This window comes from Notothenia coriiceps, unplaced genomic scaffold (assembly GCF_000735185.1).
Source record: "Notothenia coriiceps isolate Sejong01 unplaced genomic scaffold, NC01 NC01_scaffold00027811, whole genome shotgun sequence".
Taxonomy (NCBI): Eukaryota; Metazoa; Chordata; class Actinopteri; order Perciformes; family Nototheniidae; genus Notothenia; species Notothenia coriiceps.
The window spans coordinates 72,764-93,897 of record NW_011360512.1 but is presented as its reverse complement, the minus strand read 5'-3'; the positions used below and the strand labels follow the sequence as shown (position 1 = coordinate 93,897).

At 39.6% G+C, this 21,134-nt stretch overlaps 1 protein-coding gene across 1 annotated transcript in view; it reads left to right on the top strand.

Moving 5' to 3' along the window:
• Positions 1-21,134, top strand: part of LOC104957836 (collagen alpha-1(XXVII) chain A) — a 46,187-nt gene that overhangs the window by 10,079 nt on the left and 14,974 nt on the right. The window contains exons 5-20 of the mRNA XM_010785512.1: positions 1,218-1,271; positions 3,420-3,464; positions 4,179-4,232; positions 5,537-5,590; positions 6,495-6,548; positions 6,632-6,685; positions 6,935-6,988; positions 7,114-7,158; positions 9,939-9,992; positions 10,090-10,134; positions 10,251-10,304; positions 10,658-10,711; positions 12,767-12,820; positions 13,985-14,038; positions 19,909-19,962; positions 20,240-20,284. Coding sequence (XP_010783814.1) covers positions 1,218-1,271; positions 3,420-3,464; positions 4,179-4,232; positions 5,537-5,590; positions 6,495-6,548; positions 6,632-6,685; positions 6,935-6,988; positions 7,114-7,158; positions 9,939-9,992; positions 10,090-10,134; positions 10,251-10,304; positions 10,658-10,711; positions 12,767-12,820; positions 13,985-14,038; positions 19,909-19,962; positions 20,240-20,284 — 828 coding nt within the window. The remainder of the gene's footprint in view (positions 1-1,217; positions 1,272-3,419; positions 3,465-4,178; positions 4,233-5,536; positions 5,591-6,494; positions 6,549-6,631; positions 6,686-6,934; positions 6,989-7,113; positions 7,159-9,938; positions 9,993-10,089; positions 10,135-10,250; positions 10,305-10,657; positions 10,712-12,766; positions 12,821-13,984; positions 14,039-19,908; positions 19,963-20,239; positions 20,285-21,134) is intronic.

Here is a 21,134-nt window from a genome sequence, read left to right as displayed (position 1 = left end):
CAATTGTTTTTTATATCTTTTCTATGTCTGTCATATTGTTTTTTGTTGAGGTTTGTGTTGTTTGTCTGCTTAGATGCATGTCTTTTTGCTGCATGTTTATTTGTTTTTATGTTTTCATGGAGAGCAGCGCGTGTCCTTTATATCTTTGTCAAATTAATATTGTTCTTCCTTTAATACATTTTATAATTATACAAACAATAAGCCCCAATAAACACAGGTTGTGGTGCTGGCTGCCTTTTGGCACGCATTCATAATAAACCCTAGAAATCTGAATTTAATTAATTGAATGCGGGAGGCGTGTGGTGCAGACAGTGGGTTGTGCGTTGGTGTTCGGACCCCACTGCAGTCAGCATGTTGTTGTGTCCCTGAGACACTTCACCCCAAATTGCTCCTGTGGGGATTGCCCACTGTATTGAGTATGTAAGTCGCTTTGGATAAAAGTGTCTAACAAGTAACATGTAATGTAATAATAATAATAATGTAATGTAATGAAACACATTAGACAAGGACATGTGAGCATATGATATGAACAGCCGCATATTTTCACTTATTAGAAAGCATTAGATTTGCTTAGCTGAAGAAGAAGAAACTCTACAAACTGTCCACCCTGAATACCAAATGCAGTGACATGCATTATCTAACACACTGAGCCAAGGCCACCCTGTAGGTCTCTTCATGCATAAAATGCAGAGCAGCAGAGGAATACAAACAAGATAACTACTAGCAGCCTGTGATGCTGTGACAACAACTCTCTCCATCTCACACATTGACAAGAAAGCAGCCAATCAAGTCTTTAATCGCTTCGTCTAACAGATCCTTACTAAATGAAATCAAACCCAGTTCTTTTGTGTCATCACCATTTCAATCTCATTCAACAAAGATTCCAGCGATGGTTGATTTTGTTCCAGTTGTGGAAAACAGCTTTTGTTTGTTACATTCAGATTATTTAATTTAGCCTTCAGATGAAACACAGTCTTGGCTTCAGGCTGCGAGATACAGTCTGTATCTCCTAAAATGTGGTCATATATTACCTCCCATTGATTTGTGTTGAGTGCAATGTGATGGCTGCATCGTAGATAATCTGGAAGCAAGACAGTGAGGCTTATTGTTTTGTTTAATCAATTGTGTGTGTTAAATGGAAGTCATGTGTTTATCAGTACTTTGGAAATGATGTCACGGAATCTGAGTTTCTGATGGTTCCCTTGTCCTCGCAACAGGGTGATATGGGACCTTTGGGAGAGATAGGTCTTCCAGGACCTAATGGACTGAAGGTAATCACACACACACACACACACACACACACACACACACACACACACACACACACACACACACACACACACACACACACACACACACACACACACACACACACACACCAGTGTTTCCCCTAGGATGGAGTCATAGCAGTGGTGCTAAGACATGTGGGCCCAGCATAATGTAAGCACGGAGCGCGTGGAATTTTTTTGTGTGTGCGCATGCGAAGTGCGCCCCGCCAATTTGTTTCTATGTGTCAGCACAAGAAAGGCTCTTGAGGCCTAGTACCAGGGCCGGTTCTAGACAATTTGCTGCCCTAGGTGAGATTTTAGGCGACATTTTATGTGTAAAGAATAAATGAAAAATCTCTACAAAAGACAAATACACTGCAAAAACAGAAACTTATTGACATAGGTAATAGACGTGAAAATGGCTTCAAATGTATTCAGTATTGTATGAACACGTTTGAATTGGGGGGTGGACGTCACATCCTCTAGGGGGGTCCAGGGGTATGCCCCTCCGGGAAGATTTTTTTTTTAACATTTTACATTAAAATGCTTCAATCTGGTGCACTTTGAGCACATAATTACTAGAGATCGGTTTACATTTTAATAATCAAATAAGTATGATGAACATAACCAATAACCTACCATAGCCAATAACAAATAAATGTAGCTTATTTTATTTTTGTTGTTCATTCATATCTTATTTTACCTAGTTAACATTTATTTATTTATTTATGCATATTTTTGTATCTCTCCAACTTTAAAATATATTTTTGGTTACTATAGTATACATTGGAATGATTTCAAACCTGTTTTTATTTATCCTAATAATTATAAAGGAGTGCCTTGGAAATATGTGTTTACATAATTTGTGATCAAAACGTTTGAGACCCACTGAGATAACTTAGACTAAAATTAACTATCTAAATACTCAGTGCTTTACCTCACTGAGCCTCTCAGTCTGACAGGAGAGCTCTCCTCCACCCTGGTTGTAGAAACATCTACTTCTTATATCCGTTAGCGCAGCTAGCACCAGATTCTAATAACAACAGCGCCGGTACTGTGCGCCCTCTCCCTTGCTCGCTCTCTCGCTACCACGCTCGCCCTTTGGCTGTGAGCTGCGGGCGCCTGATAAGCCAACATCCCCCACTTTCATCACTTACAGCGCCCACCGTACAGGGCAAATTAAACGTGTAACCGGGGTGAAAAGGGTGTTACATTTACTTAATTATGAATGTTGTTACATCAAGGCCGAAAATTTGGATGAGCGCCAACGGTCAAAAATGTTTTTTCCCTCCCAAAGCTACCAGCGCAGCGCCCCCCAGATCTGGCGCCCTAGGCGACCGCCTGTGTCGCCTATGCCAGAAATTGGCCCTGCCTAGTACATACAGTGGCAATGTCTCAAGATTTAGCACAAATACATCTTTATTGAACATACAGTAACACAAATACTACAAATCCACATAACAAACAATCAAAAATGAAAAAAAACATTTGTTTTTGTTTTTGGTACCTGGCTGGCGCCCCCTAGCAGCGGCGCTCATATTTCAGCAGCGGCGCTGCGCCGCCACTATTTGTATATAGGGGAAACACTTGGGGCCATTTTGATTTTATTGTGACATTTTGAAATTTTCACATTCAAATCTAAATTCTTTGGCTTTTACAGGTTGTGTACAGCAAAAAACAGCTTCTACAGAAAAACCTGATCAACTTTAAATATTGGCAGTAAAACCTTCATGAACAAAGGTTTTTAATGTCTTTAATTTCATTAGAATAACCTTCCCGTGTCATGGCGGCCATATTTCACTATTTGCCATGGAACAGGAATTTGTTATAACTCCAATTTACATTGTCCAATCTGCACAAAATAGGATACAAAAGCTGCAATACAACATCCACACAGTTATGTTAACAACGATCATACAAACAACCCCAAATACGAGGGCAATTTATTGCTTTATTTTATATCCATTTCCCTCCTGGGATCAATAAAGGATCTATTCATCAAAACTTGTTCGCCTTGCCTTATCCAGTCCAATAGAATTGCAGATAAGCACTTTTGGAGACTGATTTTAGTAACCTACCATTGAGACTGAATTGTAGTTGAAGTCTGGCTTTGGGGGTCCTTTTCTTACTTATGTGTTGCTTTTGTTTCAGGGGGTGCCGGGAAATCCTGGAGAACCAGGACTGAAAGGTGATAAGGTGATCTGAATATTCCTGTTATTGGCCTGTGTTTGAGCAGCATGTGATGGATATGTACTCCTTTGCATCCGACTGTAGCCCCCTCTGTTTAACCTTTAGACATACAGTAGAGCATGCTTTCATTCAGTCATACCTTCAACCAAACAAATACAAACCTCTGATGATGTTTTAAACTCACATTAAGCATGAGATTTGTGATTTACTTCCCACTAATATGTATTCTTCTTATGGCATTTCTATGACTTTCATTGTGTGATGATTTTCCTTTAGTGCAACGAGCATGGAACCTTGTGTCGAATTGAAAAATACGCTTGTTGGATATCCTGCAGAGACAAGATCCTACCACTGAATTTGTTTTAAAACAAGATTGATCTTCTAATAATGATCTGAATTGTTGGATACACCCACATTAAGCACTTTAGATCTGTAAGAAAGCTACTCATGCACGCTGAATTAATCATTTGACTGTAATTACTGTTTAATGCTGGTTTATTCCAAAAGACATGTGGGTGTACATGAAGGCCATCAGAGCCTTTCATAAAACAGATTAATGCCACATGAAGAACTTGGCTAATGAACAAGTCTCATTGTGTGTGAGTGTTTATCATGTACAGAGCGTGTAATTAGTAAAGTCTGTTAAGGAGGCTGAATGTGATCGAGGAAGTAGGAAGTTACAATTCTTCCTAATGTTCTTCATTCCTCTCTCTACGTCAGGGTGAAGTTGGGATTCCTGGACAGCAAGGGGAGATCGGGTACAGAGGAGACAAGGTAGGTCGCTAAAGCAACATTTACCATGTTTGAATGTCATAAAAGTTCAACCACACACACTCTCCTGCATGCTGCATCCAAAACACACTTCAGGGTGTTACACAGCCTTTGTTTTTTTTCTGTTTTTACCATCTTATTATCTGCACATTGGTCACCTGCAACATTCTCTTGCACTATTTTATTTGTATTCATTTTCCTTCTAACATAACTTTTATTGATTTATTTTTATATACGTTATGTTGCATTGTTCAAGGAGCTTGGGACTTAAGATTTGAATGGCCAAAACTACTCTATAGTACGGTGGCCTACAGGTGCTAACGCTTACATTAGGCCAAAACGTGCTGCAGCTTTAAAAATGTTGTATACATCAAAACTTTGTGCGAAACCCCTTCAAATGAAGAAGCGAAAAAAGCTGACAAAAGCTTAGAACACAACGGAAGCCAAGGGACACTAAAAAGTGACGCACACAGCTGGGACCGGAGCGGTTTGTGATGATCAGGATTATAAAGTTGGCCATTTCTTCTTTATTTGTATCGGTTATGAAACTGCAGTGATTCCCCCTAATTGAATTGTGTTTGGCCGTTGTAGCACGTTTGCACCTGTCGGCCACAGTACTTGAGCTATTGTGAATATGACACTAAAGCCTTTGGGTCTTAGTAATGCAAAAGTACAAACAAAACAATACAAACGGAAAAAAATACATTGACATTTTATTATGCCATAGTTAATGTTAATTTAAATTAAATCTGTTTATTTACTTTTAGGTCTTATTAGCTTTCTTGTGTGACATGATATAAGATTGTGCTATATTGTTTGAATTCATTGAAAAAGTGTGTGAAGGTTGGCTTGGTTCCCGACCATTTGTTCTTTAAAAGAACATATTATTTCCAAAAAGAGTAAATACAGCATGCAATGTTTCTTCCAATCTTGACTAAAATAAAGCATGGAATCAAACTGATTTATGAACATTCATATTAAGTTTCTTTTTGAGAAGAAGAACATTCTTGTTTATCTACACGGTGATAAAATAGATGCTCTCTTTACCAAAGCCACTGTTCCTTTGCATAACGACTTAGCCAGATGTGTGCTGTGCAGTTTACGGAAATTCTTATGTAAACCTCCTCATTTTGTCTCTCTGTGTAAGCAGTCTCAGACATTTTAGCATCAGAGAGCAGAGATCCCAGGAGATAACAGGAACACTGAGCAGAGTCGTGCATGTGGAATGTTTTCTAATTCCCTGAGAAAGAAATCAGGGTTCTGAATTCTATCTGTAGTTTTTATTATGTCTTGTTTGTGTTTTACAGGGCATCCAGGGGGGTCCGGGGTTACCAGGGGTGCAAGGAAAACCAGGACCACAGGTGAGTTTTGGTTTGAATGAGTAGAAATACATGACAAATGCATGGAGGGAATTTAATCAGAAAATCGAATGATTTATTGGCCAAGAATTAGATCCATTCTGGGATAGAGGGAATTGAGTACTACGGTTCAGGTTATTTACTTGTACCTGTAGGTAGATGAAAGACAAGGTATCCATTGTGACATAGATAACAGGCAACTCTTTCAAATAAACCCAGGCTCCACCACATGTAAATACTGTAGTCACTTTTACATGAAAAATCTAATGAATTCATTTGAATGAACAATATTGAATAAGGTATATATAATCTCCATGCTCACAGAAATGCCCACTAAAACATAGAAAGTGTCTAAATAAAGTACAGCTAATATTTGTTCTATTCTCAAGTAGACACATTTAACAAAAAAATGATTATTTTTGGAATTAAAGACAACTTTTGTATTGTGTTTATTTTGTAGAAAGTTTTAATAAGCAAATACAACTGTTATCTAGATAAACTGTATCCCTTTCTTTGCTTTTGTACGTTTTGGTGTAGATTTACTACTGTATGAATAAATTCAATAAATACTAAAGTGTTTAAATAAATACAAATAAAAGGTTTCACTTTCAATCGAGTGTTGTTATGTAAAGGATTTGGGGAATAAGAATTAGAGAACAAGACCTACAACATTGTATGTGTCCATCCATACAGTTAAGGTTAGCTTAGCTTAGCATAAAGACTTTAAACAAGGGGAAACAGTTAGCCTGGCTCTGTTCAAAGTGAACAAAACACACCTTCTAGCACCACTAAAGCTCTATAGTCTTATAATGCACACATATGCAATACAGGGATTTAAGCAACTCTTATCAAATATACAATTATTCATTAAAGACATTACTTATGTTCTCTTCTGTTTTTGTCGCAGGGAAAGCTGGGAGAGAGAGGCCCTGCTGGAGCATCTGGACCTCCAGGTCCCGAGGTTTGTTTGAACATCCCTGCTTTAAATGTTTGAGTCTGTACAGGGAGACAATACAAAACTGATTGTATCATTGATCATGACAGGGTTTTCCTGGTGACATGGGACCACCGGGAGAGAACGGCCTTGAAGGACCAAAGGTGAGCATCAACTGGTGAAGGTTTTAAAACATAAAGCAGAACAAGAGCAAGAGACTGCAGTCATGATAGCAGCTCTGTGAAATGTGATGTTATATATATTTCATATATTTATTTCAGTCCGGACCAAAGTAGTGGACCAACTGTGACGGACACACTATTCTTGGTTAAAACATCTGTGTCATTACCACATTTACATTTTTTATTTTATTTAAACATTAGCAATATTTTTCCTGCTTTTTCCCCTTCCAGGGAAAGCTGGGGCTCCGAGGTTTACCGGGGCCACGAGGAGTGCCTGGCTCGGAGGTAAGTCACCGCCCACATCACAACGACCCAAGAGCACCAAAGGACGTTAACGTTTTTACGGCACCAGGCTCTTCTTTATGTCCCCAAACATAATTCATGCTAAGATCAATATCATCTGTTTCCAGGGAGACGAGGGCCCGATCGGACCACCGGGCCCAACAGGACTGGAGGTGAGTTAGAGGATATGTGAAGACCACCAGGATCACTAGTGTAGTATTAGTGTAGTGTGTGTTTAGTGATGGTCTGTGTGTGCACCCCTGTCAGTTCAGTTATTATTCAGGCCAATCAAACCTATGTGCATCATTATGGTTTCATTCAGTGTCCTCTGTTTCAATGCAAATAAGCTTTATTGGCTTGATATATCAAAGACCTGTGTACAAAGTGGCGGGGACAATTTTTAAACATTGACAGTTGATTAGCATAAATAAACACTTTGCAAATATCAATAATTGACCAACTACGTAATAAAAAGGCACTAAACAACATGAGCAGTGAGCTGCATCACTCAGAAACACTCCGCAGAGCTTTTTAACTTACTGTGAGGTAACAAAAACAGAAAAACATCTGAAATATTTAAGTGCAAATGACAGCTGAAAGAAATCTAGGGCAAATTAGCTAATTTATCAACTAAAAGAAGAATACATGAAAATAACAAGGAGAAAATAAAACTAATTGGATAAAAGGGACAAAAGCGTAAGATTGTTCTGCATGAAATTCGATGGAACACCGGATTTTTGGAGTACAGTAAAGTAAAAAAAGTCAGAGAGGACAGGAAAGGGACAGAAATATCTCAGTCTATGAGCTTCAGTTTGAATTTAAATCTGTTTGCATGCTCAACTAACCCACTTAGCATGCTGTGAGCAACCTAGTCTGCAGTAAAAGCCAATCATTTCACTCTGCAGTGTGATAACATATACAGCTTACTGTAAACCAGTCTCGGTCCACTACACAGTAAGCCGCATCATTTCATTATTTAATTTTAATTGTGCATCCCAGAGTTTGTTGCGTCACAGTGAGAGTTCATCTGGATTTTATTTGAGGTCATAAAGGGTTGTTCCTGCAGATATGTATAGCTGGAGTTTTTATGGAGGTTCTTATTATGTCCTGCCTCCAGACGATCGTCCATTCACAGCGCAGGACCGTGTGCAATCCATATTCCCGTCCACCAGGGGGTGATAACTGCCATCACCATGTTTATAGGTGGCAAGATTTATAGCGGCCATAAAGTGCTGGCAGATTTGAATGTGTCACTGCAGAAATACAAGCTTTGTTGACTTTATTTCTAATTTCTCGCTTCAATGAAGGGCAAAGAAAACTGACCATTACAATTGTAGACATGCTTTTAACTGTACTCTTCTAAATTTGTAATGTGTATTTATCAGTCTAGCTTTTATTTTTCTTACTCGCAGTCACTTTATACTCCCCCCCCCCCCTCTAACCCACTCCCTCCTCCATCCCCATCTGAGGGGAAGTGGTGTATGACTCCTCCAGGAGCAGTGATTGATCTCTGGCCAGGTGCCTGATGCTACTCCTCCACCTCCAGCTGCCTTTTAGCTTCACTGCTTTGCTATCAATGACACCCCCTCTTTTATCTGTCTTTCTTTAACCATCTCCCTCATCGTTCCTTGTTGCTCCTCATCCATTTTGTCGTGGTGCATTTCTCGCAGACCTCTTATATTCTCAGAAAATTTGATTTCAACTGTTCAACAATCAAAAACCAGCGGTAAAGAATACCTTGCGATTGCAGCTCCAAAGCTTTCTAATAACCTTCCTCTTTTGACCAAATGTCCCTCCTCATTTGACACTATTAAGACAAAACTTAAGACGTACATCCTTTCCATGTTCTTTGGTTTGGTTTCTAGATTTAAAATGTTAGTATTTTTTTTTTTTCTCACAATGGTTATCATGTTTCTGTTTCAGATTTGGACACATGTTTTAATATTTGTTCCATTTCTATCTTCTGTTTTTGTGTGGCCTTTGTTGTTGTTATTGTACTCACTTATTTGTGATGTTCACTTGTCCTGGTCTGCAATGATGTCGCTCAAAAAGATACAAACCAACCAGCAGGAGACTCAAATCAAATGACTACAAAGAGACACAAAAAGATTACAAACAGATACAGAGGCTACGAACAGTTGAAAAAAAGCTGCAAACTGACTCAAAATGACAATGAATAGGTGCAAAGAAACCACAAATAGTGACAAAATAATAAACAGACACAAATAAACTACGAAGAGAATTCAAATGGTGACAAAGAGTGAATGAAAGATGTAAAAAGTGACACCAAGACTACGAAGAAATGCAAAAAAGTTACAAAGAAACACAAAGAGTATCGAACAAATCTGAAAAGTGGCAAAACAACCACACATAGTCACTTAATCAATTACAAGACCAAGCTAAGTAGGAAATAGGGCCTTAAATGTCTGTGCCAAGTCGGCCATTGTCTTATAATACACCCATGGTCAACTTAACATTAATACACTTGACTTGAGTTTCTTTATTTGTTTGACACGGTCAGTCGTGATAAGAAGATCCTGGACAGCTCATATCAATTATCAGGTTACTCCAATAATGAACTTTTACTGCAGTGTGAGATAAATACAGTGTTAGCCTGTACTGTCTTCTGATCACTGCCAAACCTTTAAACTCAACTGGAATGGTTGAGTCACTCCGTCTCTTGGCGTCTCTGACTCAAAGTTATTGCTGCTGAAAAAAGCACTTATCTTAACCCCGGGAATTACCGTCTGTGAAAGCGGAACATGGTCACTGAACACAAAGGTCCAGTCAGCATCACCTGAACCAGACGGTCCTGTCCGATGTTCTGCAGCTGCACTCTGCCTCCTCAAACTGTCCTCTCACAGGAAGCACATCCTTTATATTAACTGAGGTTATATGATGTCGCATGAAGTGTTTTTCTCATTATTTACCCTTCTTCTTTGCCCGTTGTCAGGGTAGAATGGGCAGAAAAGGATTTCCTGGGAAGGTTGGGCCAGAGGGAGTCAAGGTGAGTAAAGTCCATGTGATTTTTACTCTTTTGAAACAAAATGTTAACAGTATTGATTGAATTATTGTAAACGAAATGCCTTGCTATATCTCTGCAGGGTGAAACCGGTATTACAGGGCTAGTCGGAGCCATGGGAGAACGAGTAAGAAATCAAACTGAGCCGGCTTCCATTTTTTTCAAAATGTCAATCCATTCAACCATCCAACTGTGTGTGTGTGTGTGTGTGTGTGTGTGTGTGTGTGTGTGTGTGTGTTTCAGGGTTTGGTGGGTTTCATCGGACCTGTGGGAGAGGCAGGACTGGCAGGAGAGAAGGTCAAATAACTTTGCGTTTCCTTGTAAATTATTTCATTTAAGTCAAGACACGACAGAAAACATATTTATTTTTCATGCACTGTTGAATTTGGGGATTAAAGAGTTTGGGTTTTCTTAAGGTGTTCTTTGGGACTTCTGGAAAGAAAACAAATACAAAAATACATATAAATGTTTATTTTGCATAAGGCAGAGTTTTGAACCTGGTTTTATCCAATGTTTAGATTTCTGATCCAAAATTGTATGAAATGTAGCACATATTTAGAAATAAATAAATTCTCATTTGCACTTTTAGACTTACTATTTCTGGATGGTGCCATCATGTAAAGTCTGAGTGTGTACTTTGGTGTGTTTAGGGTGATCGAGGAGAGATGGGCCATCCTGGACCTGCTGGAGAAAAAGGATCACTGGTAAGACACAAAGAGCTAGAGTCATGAGAGTGGAGCTTGATAGCTTCATTGATGAGTGTATACGTTATTCTCTGGCTAAGGTGTCATTAAAAAAATCACAAGAAATGCTCATCTCAAACTAAACTGTGTGTGTTATTCCCATGGGAATAAAGTGATGTGGGATTTGGTCAATCCAAAACAAAGTGTGCACATACAAGAATAAGCCAAAGTGGAAAGAAGGCACATCACCTCATGCCTGGAGCAGGTTTTCTAACCTCAAGCACGCGGCGGGAGATCTTTACCTGGAAAAGTCTTAACATTGATTCAAACAAAAGAGAAAAACGTTTGAAAGGATAACGTCCAATCATTTATCTCCATGAAAATATTTAAAATCCACGGACACTGCTACATTATTGTTCTGTGAAACCAATGCCACTAGAATCGTTTGACCTTGAAACTTTACACAGAAATCGGCATGGGCCATTATAAAAAATGCTCAGTGCTGTTGCAGTTATTTACGTGATCTATGTTTGAATCTATGCAGTGCTTAGTAGTTTCATGTGTGGGAATGTTGCCTGAAAAGTCCTTCAATTGGATGTTTACAAAGAGGTAGAATCCCTGCATTTGCATTTTTAAGAATAAAGAATCAAAGAATGATTGGGATTTATTTAAAGACATGCATCCACATTTGACCTTCAGTCTGCAGGGCATCGCAGTTTTCCTCCAGGTCTTGTCTTTCATGGGCTGTCACACACCTTGCTCTTTCAAATAGTGCAAACAACCTTTATTTGGCCCTTTAAATGGCCCTGTCTTTGTCAGATGTCGACAGTTTCAGGTGTACTGAATTCCCAACTGAAGTGAATTAACCTGAAGTCATCAACCTCAGGAAACAGAGAGAATTTTCATACTGACTGACAGTTCCATTTCTCACAAGGCGTAGCAAACTCAATACACATTTATCCTGCTCTCTTAAAACAGAAACAGACCCCCTGGAAAAGTCTGCATCATACAAAGCCAGCAGACATATTACAAGCATTCACGATTTCATGAGATCAGAGCGGCTTGCTGTGCTATGGGTCTTCACTGTGGACAGATTGTTATTGCACTCAGCTGATCTGACTGAGAATACTCCCCATTACATAGTCAAGAGTGAGGTCCAATAAAAAGAAGAAAGAAAAGCAGCCCAAAGCGGAATGTTTTCAGATATAAAATCATGTCCTCAGTCTGTTTTTCTCTTCTCCACACGGCTCTTATTGTTACAGTAGAGTTGCTCTCCAGGGTGCAGAGCTTTTCTGCAGCTGTGTGTTTGTGCTTTGTGTGTGTGCGACTAAAATCCAATTTATTACCTTTCTATTTTTATTTTGACACTTAAATGTCATTGTTTTGTAATTTTGTCAAAAACAACAATACAGAACAGCAATATAATTGTTTGAGGCATTATGTCAATCAGAATATCCTCATAACAGACCTGTTTTAGTGGAACAGGCAGGATTTCTACAGTGCATCATCAGTTGCATATCATTTTTGCAGTGCACGTACATAGAATTAGTTTGTATATTACACATTTGATGTTTGACAGAATAATAGTACCATTTGCATGATATTTTGTGTCAGTTGTAATGTGTGTGTGTGTGTGTGTGTGTGTGTGTGTGTGTGTGTGTGTGTGTGTGTGTGTGTGTGTGTGTGTGTGTGTGTGTGTGTGTGTAGTGTAAGTGTGTGTGTGTGTGTGTGTGTAAGTGTGTGTAGTGTTCCGTGTAGTAGTTAGTGTGTCCGTAGTAGTAGTTGTCGTAGTGTGTGTGTGTGTGTGTGTGTGTGTGTGTGTGTGTGTGTGTGTGTGTGTGTGTGTGTGTGTGTGTGTGTGTGTGTGTGTGTGTGTGTGTGTGTGTGTGTGTGTGTGTGTGTGTCGTGTGTGTGTGTGTGTCGTCGTGTTCGTGTGTAGTAGTTAGTGTGTGTGTGTGTGTGTGTGTGTGTGTGTGTGTGTGTGTGTGTGTGTGTGTGTGTGTGTGTGTGTGTGTGTGTGTGTGTGTGTGTGTGTGTGTGTGTGTGTGTGTGTGTGTGTGTGTGTTCCTATGACAGGGTCACCCAGGGACACCAGGGGGGAGCGGGCCAACCGGACCACCAGGAAGACCAGTAAGTCACCACTCTTTAGCACATTTTTGGCTATCATAAAATAACTTCCAGCCTCCTTTACCAATGCAAGATATAATAGACTCTCCCTTAGAAATAAAAACAAGACATAAAATAGAGCAATGGTGCATGCACAAAGAAACGGCTTTGCGATCCATGTGTGTGTGTCCCCCCTTCCCCTCTGAAAAGATTGGAAGAGTAAAAGAGTAGAATATCTCCCCTTATTTGCACAATTTAGCACTTTTACTCCATTATTATCTGCTTTATAATGTTTGTAAATTATCGACATTATTGAGCTGTTATCAACAATACATTTCTGTCCGGAGTAGCAGAAGCATTGCGTTAAGTACAAGTTTAGCGTTTGAACAAAACTCTTTGACAATCTGTGGTATCTTTTTAGATGAATATTTTAGAAACATAAACATTTAAATGTAAAAAAAAGTGCCATATATATATATAATGATACATTTTTTGCAAAATGTTGAACTTTTATCCCATTACTTTTTGCTTTGTAATGTTTGCAGATGATAGCCCATCAATGAGATGTACAGTTAACCACTTTTTAGTTTTGTCTGGATTAGCAAGTACGGCTGTTTTAAGGAAAAGTGTCAAACATGACTGGTTCAAATTCTAATATTTGAACAAAGCTGTCTTTGAGGGTCTCCAGAATGTTTCCGATGACAGTGTGTAGTGTTCTCAGTGGGGAGGGTCTCTCTGAGCGTTATGAGAACTGGCAGCCTCCTGCTGAACCTGCATTACCCTGCTGTCAGCCAAAAGAGCAACACCTACAACCAATTAGAAGCTGCCCCCCCACCCCCTCCCTCGGTGTCCTTGCCACGGTCAGGTTTGACAGAGTGCGGGCTGAGCATGAGGGGGGGGGGGGGCACAAAACAAACATAAACATTTTTTTTTACCAAAACAAACATAAATACGGGCTGTGGGGGGGTGCAGCGGGGCGGGATTCCGGGGCAGGCTCTTTAATTGGTGTGAGTGGCGGATCCAACAATAAACCCTGTAGTGTGTTCCCGAGGTCAGCCCGCCCCCCCGGGTCAACAACCAGGGGGCTCTGTGCTCTGTCAGTGTGAACCTGAGTTGTATCTCTCCTTCCTCCCCCGACCCCCTTCCTCTCTTCCTCTCTTCATCCCCCCTTTTTCCTTTGTTCACCAGGGCTCTGCTGGATCAGGGGGGCCGGCCGGTACCAGAGGACCCAAAGGCTTACGGGTAGGTTTCACACCGCTGTGGGTCTCTGCAGTTTCACTGTTGACTGTGGTTCTGGAGAAAGTGTATCATAGTTCACCTTAATTAAAGGGATGGTATGGATGTGTTTAAGGAGGGTCACATAAGAAAAGGTAAGGCAACATGGAGAAGACAAGATAAGATCAAATAATTCTTTATTGATCCAAGTTGTGCAATTCAGGTGTTATATTGAACTAGCAACAGGAACATGAGTGAGTGTTTTAAAGGGTTAGTTTTGGATTCACTAAAGACACACAATTACACATACACACGAATCAATTGAGGCAGAAAATCATTTTCTACCAGGAAGAATGTGCGTTTTTATCAATGGAGTCTGGTCATTTTGAAAAGAGCATAGATAAGTGCTTCAGTTCCTATTGAAAAATGCTGTCTGAAAAGGTATAGTAGTAATAATATTATAGAAAAAAAATAATAATACACTTAAACTGATATTTATTTTATTTGCTAAAATATGCATTACAGCAGTAAATTGTCCTGCAGAGGAGTTACAACGGCAAACGTACCGCACAGATCAAATGTAAGAGCATATACATAGAGGCAAGCACACGTTAATAAAATAAAAACAGATAAACCACGGTAACAATTAAGTTGCCGTATTTTAAAAAAGTAAATCTATCACATCAATGATTGTCACTGTCACAGGTAATGGCATGTTTCCTCTTAATAATGAACATGACGTCTTTGGTTTATTTCAAGTCAATCCCATAGGCTGTCTTGCTTCAATGAATGCTTCAACTGTTTCCCCACACTGGACGCGTGCCTCCATCTAATGTAGGTAATACACTGACTATAGATCAAAATCTTGCATAACCGGTACTTTAACACATCCAAGATATCCCTTCAAGAACATAGCATATACTTGGTAAAAGACTTGCTGTAATAAGAGCCATGTGCCACTGCTGTTGTTGAGCCGCTGGAAAAACTTGAGAGGGTGAACATAATGAAGTGATATGGAACTGCCTCTGAACTGAGGTCGTGTGTGTTTAATGGACATGGGTGCTTGCAAAACACACTCTCGGGTTCACAGTAAAAGCACGAGTCTGTTTCATCCTTTTTCAAGTCAGCGCTCATTAACACCAGGAAGAGCTCCAGCCATGATTTTATTCCACATAGATGGAACAATGACTACGAGTAGAAGGACATGTAAAAAAGAGATCTGAAGCCTGTTCTGTCCATGACATTCTAAATGTAGCTATTCTTGAAGTTGCTTTGCAGATAAATATGAGTGGACATAATTTATGGGGGGGATTAGCAAAGCAAAGATTGAACTATTGGTTTCAAACTCATAAAACATCATTCATAAATACCACAATGGCAGCTTTCAGATTAGAATCAGCTGTGACAGAACAACTTGGTTTTTAGATGTTCCTAAATGTGCAAAACGTAGATGATGATGTGACTTTCAGACCATATGATTGGGTTATTCACAGTAGTATCAGCCTGATTCAATTGCTCATTTAGCATTAGCATTACACTGAAAACCCATTGTACCTGTACCCTTAGTCACTGTATTTTTCAGATAGATGATATGGTTACGTTGTGAAGTTAAAATCAGATACTCCATTTATCGCAGAGTTGTCTACGGTGGCGGACAGGAACAAACGTGTTACATCGGCCAAAAACTAAATGCTGCAAGATGCTCAAAACATAATGAAAATGGGGACACTAAAAAGTGATGCACACAGCTGGGACCACATTCGTTTTTTTGGCCTTGTTGTTGTCAGTTCCAGGTATAACTAATCATATTAAATATGACTGCATTCCATGCAAATGAAACACAGGCACTCCTATCAGTTGTATTTATTACACCTGTGCTTTTCATGCTTTGGGAAATAAATATGTCAACCTAAAATGAATAAACTGTAGATACACCAGTAACCACCTATGATTAGTCAAATCAAATTAACATCAAAAGTGAAATTGCATACAACTAAAGTCGTCAAAACAAGCAGCTGGAATTTAAATGAAAACCAAATGCTCCCCAACGGTATTCAGAGAAGGAAGTGGCAATAACTAATAAAAAAGGACAATGTAATGACAATTAGGCAAAATGGAGCAGGACACAATAGAATTCATGTTTTGGGGTCAGCTTGACACATCTCTGTTCTTTATGTACTCTCTTTTTAAGTTCAGTTGTGTCACCAAACTATTTCAAAGGCTTTTAAGAGATGTTTTTATGTGGTGCACTGAGCCAGCTGGAGAGTGGGATAAAACAACATTGAGCTTTATCTGAACGTCCATGGGAGACGGGCCTCGCTGTGATTGGCTGAGGCATTCTAATGTCTCAAACTGTGTTTCCAATTAAAACTGAAAGCTCCCAGTGCCAATACTGCTGCCTGCTGCTCCATTACCCACAGTCTGTTGGGTAGTCCAGAGTGGAGAGAGCCAGAGGACATAATGTCGAGGTGTTTCTTTCAGACATTCAGTAAATGTGTGCAGCCACAGATATGCACCATGTCTCACCCCCGCTGCCCCAACCACACACAGTCAGCACAAGAAAGAATTTGAGTTCTCATGAATCCATCACTCGTCTGGACAAACAAAACTCTGCTTTGTTCGATGTAGAAAATGACCAAAAATGATTGATAAAGGACATCAAAACTAAACCCTTTAAAATATAATGCTGTGTTCCCATTTGTATATTTATATCTGTGTAGTACACTGTGAACTTACCGGTACTTGCATAGTGCATAACATTCATCAGGCTTCTGTTTTCAAATTGAACAAGGCTCTGCCCTTACACAAAATATTACAACATTTTACCTCTTCCTCTGCTTCTTTTTCTTCTTCTTTTACAGCTTCTTCTGACAAATTGATAATTGTATTAATTGCAGTCCTGTGTTTTCAGTAGCAACCGCTTTCTATGCTGCCATTTCTAAGCGTTTGTTAGTCCCTGCCCTTCCAGTGTTCCAATTTCCAATTTGAATGTATGAGTTCACCATCTGCGTACTAGCATTGTATTTTGTCACACTTATGTGAACTAACTTATGCGCTCAAAATAGGAAGTGTAAAACACAAATTGAGACATAGCATAGTTGGAGACAGACAGCTCTTTTGAGAGAATGTCCACCATGAGGGAATGTGTCATTCATAAAATGAGTTCAACTCTGAAGAAAACAGAGGCTGTACAACTTTTACACTGACTTAAACACCATGTGTCTTTTAGCACTTGGCTCAAGGAATGCACTTTAATCTTGTCAGCAATGTAACATCTGGCCTCGCTCTCAGAAACATTGGCACCAGAATGTTTTCTAACATGGAAAAACTGTAGAGTCAGAGATAAAAGCGTACAAACAAGTGCATTTACATAAGCGAAGTACCAGTGTTTTATTTCCATTTCTTGCAACTTACAGAGGCCCTGTTATGCTTTTTTCTGGGTTTTGCCTTTCCTGAAGTGTTTTGTATAGGGTCTGCAAAGGCTAAAACTCATTTGTTCCCTCCAGAGAGAGTTTCTCCCACACACTACCCCCCCNCCCCCCCCCCCCTCCCTGCCTGAAGCGCCTCCTTTGGACTCCTTTGTTTACTTCCTGAACACAGCGACATCACATAAAACAATCCCCCTTCTATTGGCTAGCACTCCAAAACATAGTACCTAATAAGGGGGGGGGACATCTCTAAGCGGTTGACCAATCACAACAGAGCTGGCCAGCTAGCCAATCAGAGCAGACTGGGCTCTGGTTTCAGACAGAGGGTAAAAAGAGGTGCTGCAGCACAGGCAGTATGAGAAGAATAAAGAGNCACTTACACTACTATTGGCTAGCGCTCCAACACATTGTACATCTCTAAGCGGTTGACCAATCACAACAGAGCCGGCCAGCTAACCAATCAGAGCAGACTGGGCTCTGGTTTCAGACAGAGGGTAAAAAGAGGTGCTGCAGCACAGGCAGTATGAGAAGAATAAAGAGCTTTCTGAACATTAAAGCAGGGAGACATTAGAGGCAGACAATACTGATACACACCTGAAAATGAGCATAATATGGTCCCTTTAAGAAAAAGATCTGAGTACTTCCACCACCCTCTTCTCTCTGTTTTTCTGTGTTTTTGTTTAAAAAAAACATTTGAATGGTTGTCAGCCATGACAAATCCTTTTTACTATTCATGCTTTTTTTTTCTTCTAATAACCACTCATGTTTGGCCGACAAATCTTCAACTGATGTTCTCCATATTGAGGAGCATATTCATCTCATGTGTTTATTATTGAACTAGTCAATATAGATGTTTCTGATTATTTTCAAATGCCCCTGCTTCTGCGCCTTTTCTGCCTTTGTTTGAAACTTCTGCTACAAATCAAGGTGCAATTAATTAACTGTAAGGCCTTGTACTTGAGTGATAGTGTTTTTCTCCGTGGCCTGGTACCAGCGGTTAATCCGGTTATGTAAACGCTCGCAGTGGGTAGCAGGTACCCCAGACAGGAATGTTAATGAGCGTTGCTTATCCCGCTCTACGTATAATAGGCTTATATCCCTTCAGCTTTACTCCCCGTGTGCCCGGTCATCACACACTCACACAAAAAGGCTGCCTGTGTGGCTGTGTCATGTTATATTTTCTTTCTTTTACTAAGAAAATCTTGTTATTTATAATCTCTGGTAGCTGTGATTCATGTCAGATAGCCAGCATCTTCCAGTGTGTGGATGCGGAGCTGCAGGTCCAGAGCAGATGGCTACCATTTATTATCATTGCTCTGCACTGGCAGCCTTTAAGCACTGCAGATGTATCTTGTTTGACAGTCGCACCCATGTAATCTAAACGGTCAGACTGTTCTTACAGTGTGTGTGTGTGTGTGTGTGTGTGTGTGTGTGTGTGTGTGTGTGTGTGTGTGTGTGTGTGTGTATAGGAGTGACACCCTTTAGAATCAAAGATTAAAAAGGTTTTACTATCATATGCACAAAAGCTAAATATTGATGAAAATATTGTGCAATATACTTGTAGAAAGAGGAATTCAAATAATACAATAAAATAGGGCAAGGGAGCCGGTTTCTCACCTACCCCACCTTTAAGTAAAAGTAGGAAAACCATCGATAAATAAATGTAAATTTAAGTTCAAATTCATTAAATTGTTTTATTTTATTATGGAAAAGAAATAACACATCTATCAACCTGCTCTATTCTCTAATTATCGCCACATGCCATTGAAAAACTAATATTGGTCACAAGAAAAACAATTATAAAAATATTACTTAAGTAATGTTACAGAAGTATTATCAGTAAAGTGTCCTTAAAAGATATTAATCAAATATAATATAGAAGGTTACTACGCACATTGTCTAAGTATTTTAATCAGAGAATGTTTGATCTTGTTGGTGTTATCACTCACCACTACAGGTTAAATAAGCACTTTTAGTTTTGTCTACATCTGAACAATTTCAGTTACTTTGCATACTGCTGGGTCGATAAATATATACATATGTTTTATGTTATATAAGCATGTTTTTTAATGTAAACACTAACGAGTGGTGTGAAATACAGGTTGTGCCTTATAAGTGCAATAGTTTCCCCTGAAATGTAGTGGATTAGCAGAAAGCTAATGTGTATTCAATGGAAATACTCATAGTACATTATGTCAAAAAGTGTGCTTTAGTACAGTACTTGAGCAAATGTACTTGTAGTTATTAATTAATCTTGTCCCTCTGTGCACACTCACTTTCACACACACATTTATACACACATGACTTCCTTATGACCCCGGAAAAGTGTAGTTTACAGCCGGTCACTGCCTCTGACAGGGGGCCGTGTTGGCCTGAATGCAGTACAGTACACAGAGATGTTTGTTTACAGCTGTCTGGCTGTGTTACAGTGACCTCTGTTGGTGATGTGACAGCTGTCTTATGTTTCAGGGAGCGATAGGGCCCGACGGTCCAACAGGAGAGATGGGGTTAGAGGGCAAGGCGGTAAGAAATCTCACTTTATCTCATGCATATACTGACATTTCCTAGAAACATTTACAAAATCAAACTGTGCGTACACAAACATAATGACAATAATATAGAATGTTAGTGTGTAAATGATATCCTCCAGCATACACAGTGTATTCTTAAGAGATAAATGTATCTTTTGCACCAAAAGTAGAGAGCTGCACATCTCCTCCATCCTATCAGGAGGCAGGAAGTATCCAGTGAAGTGATGTGTCAGCACAAAGCTCTCTCTCATCCTTCCCTCTCTCCACAGGGCTCTGAGGGTCCTCCAGGAAAAATAGGTTTCCCTGGACCACAGGTAAAGCACTCGAGCACTTTTTCTACTTTTCCTCTCCTTCCTCCTGTACATTTTGTAAGTTGTTATGTTCCTCTGGAGAGGCGAAAGCATCAGGATGATTTAGAAGACGTAACTGATACCAGCAGGGCGGAGGACCACAGGAAGATTTGACTAGAGAGAAACGTCTTTCTGCAGATTTACAAACAAGACAAGCAGACTTATTTCCACATCTGAAGGAGATTTACTCCATTTAACTCCACTTTTGGAAATGATGCAGGCATATCTCTCTGACAATGCTAAACTTTATCTACAAAGAAGTTTTGTAAACTCATTTGTTAGGGGTGAATTCTCAAGAGCAAATAGCAAAAGGTTGATAAAAACTTGGAATAAGAAAAGCAAGAGAAAAGATTGCAAAGAAATCAATTGCTTTTACAGTTTCTTTATAAAGAAGTGCTCCGTAGAAGTGAAGGTACAAAGTTCAAACTCTCTTTCCCTCCCTTTATGGGGATTATGACTTCAGGTTCTTTGATCAATGATGTTTCCTTTCTCCTCTTCTCCTGCCTATCTTTGGCTATATGATTATTAAAAAGTACAAAAAGTGATCTTTAAAAAAACACATAGAGATTGTTCGGCGATACAGTTGTTTTGGGGAATGCTGCTCGTTCCCCACTTTTCCAAACTCATAAATGCTTTTAAACAGATACGTATGTGTATGGGTGTCAAACAGCAATATTAGGGGACCTTGGCTCAATCTTTGAGTGTCTGTGGGATCAAATAGCTTAACCATGGGCCCATAGGCATCCAGGAGTTGAGTAAGCAAGTAAACTAAGGAGGGGTGACGGGTGAATTTTATTATTCAAGCTTTGTCTGA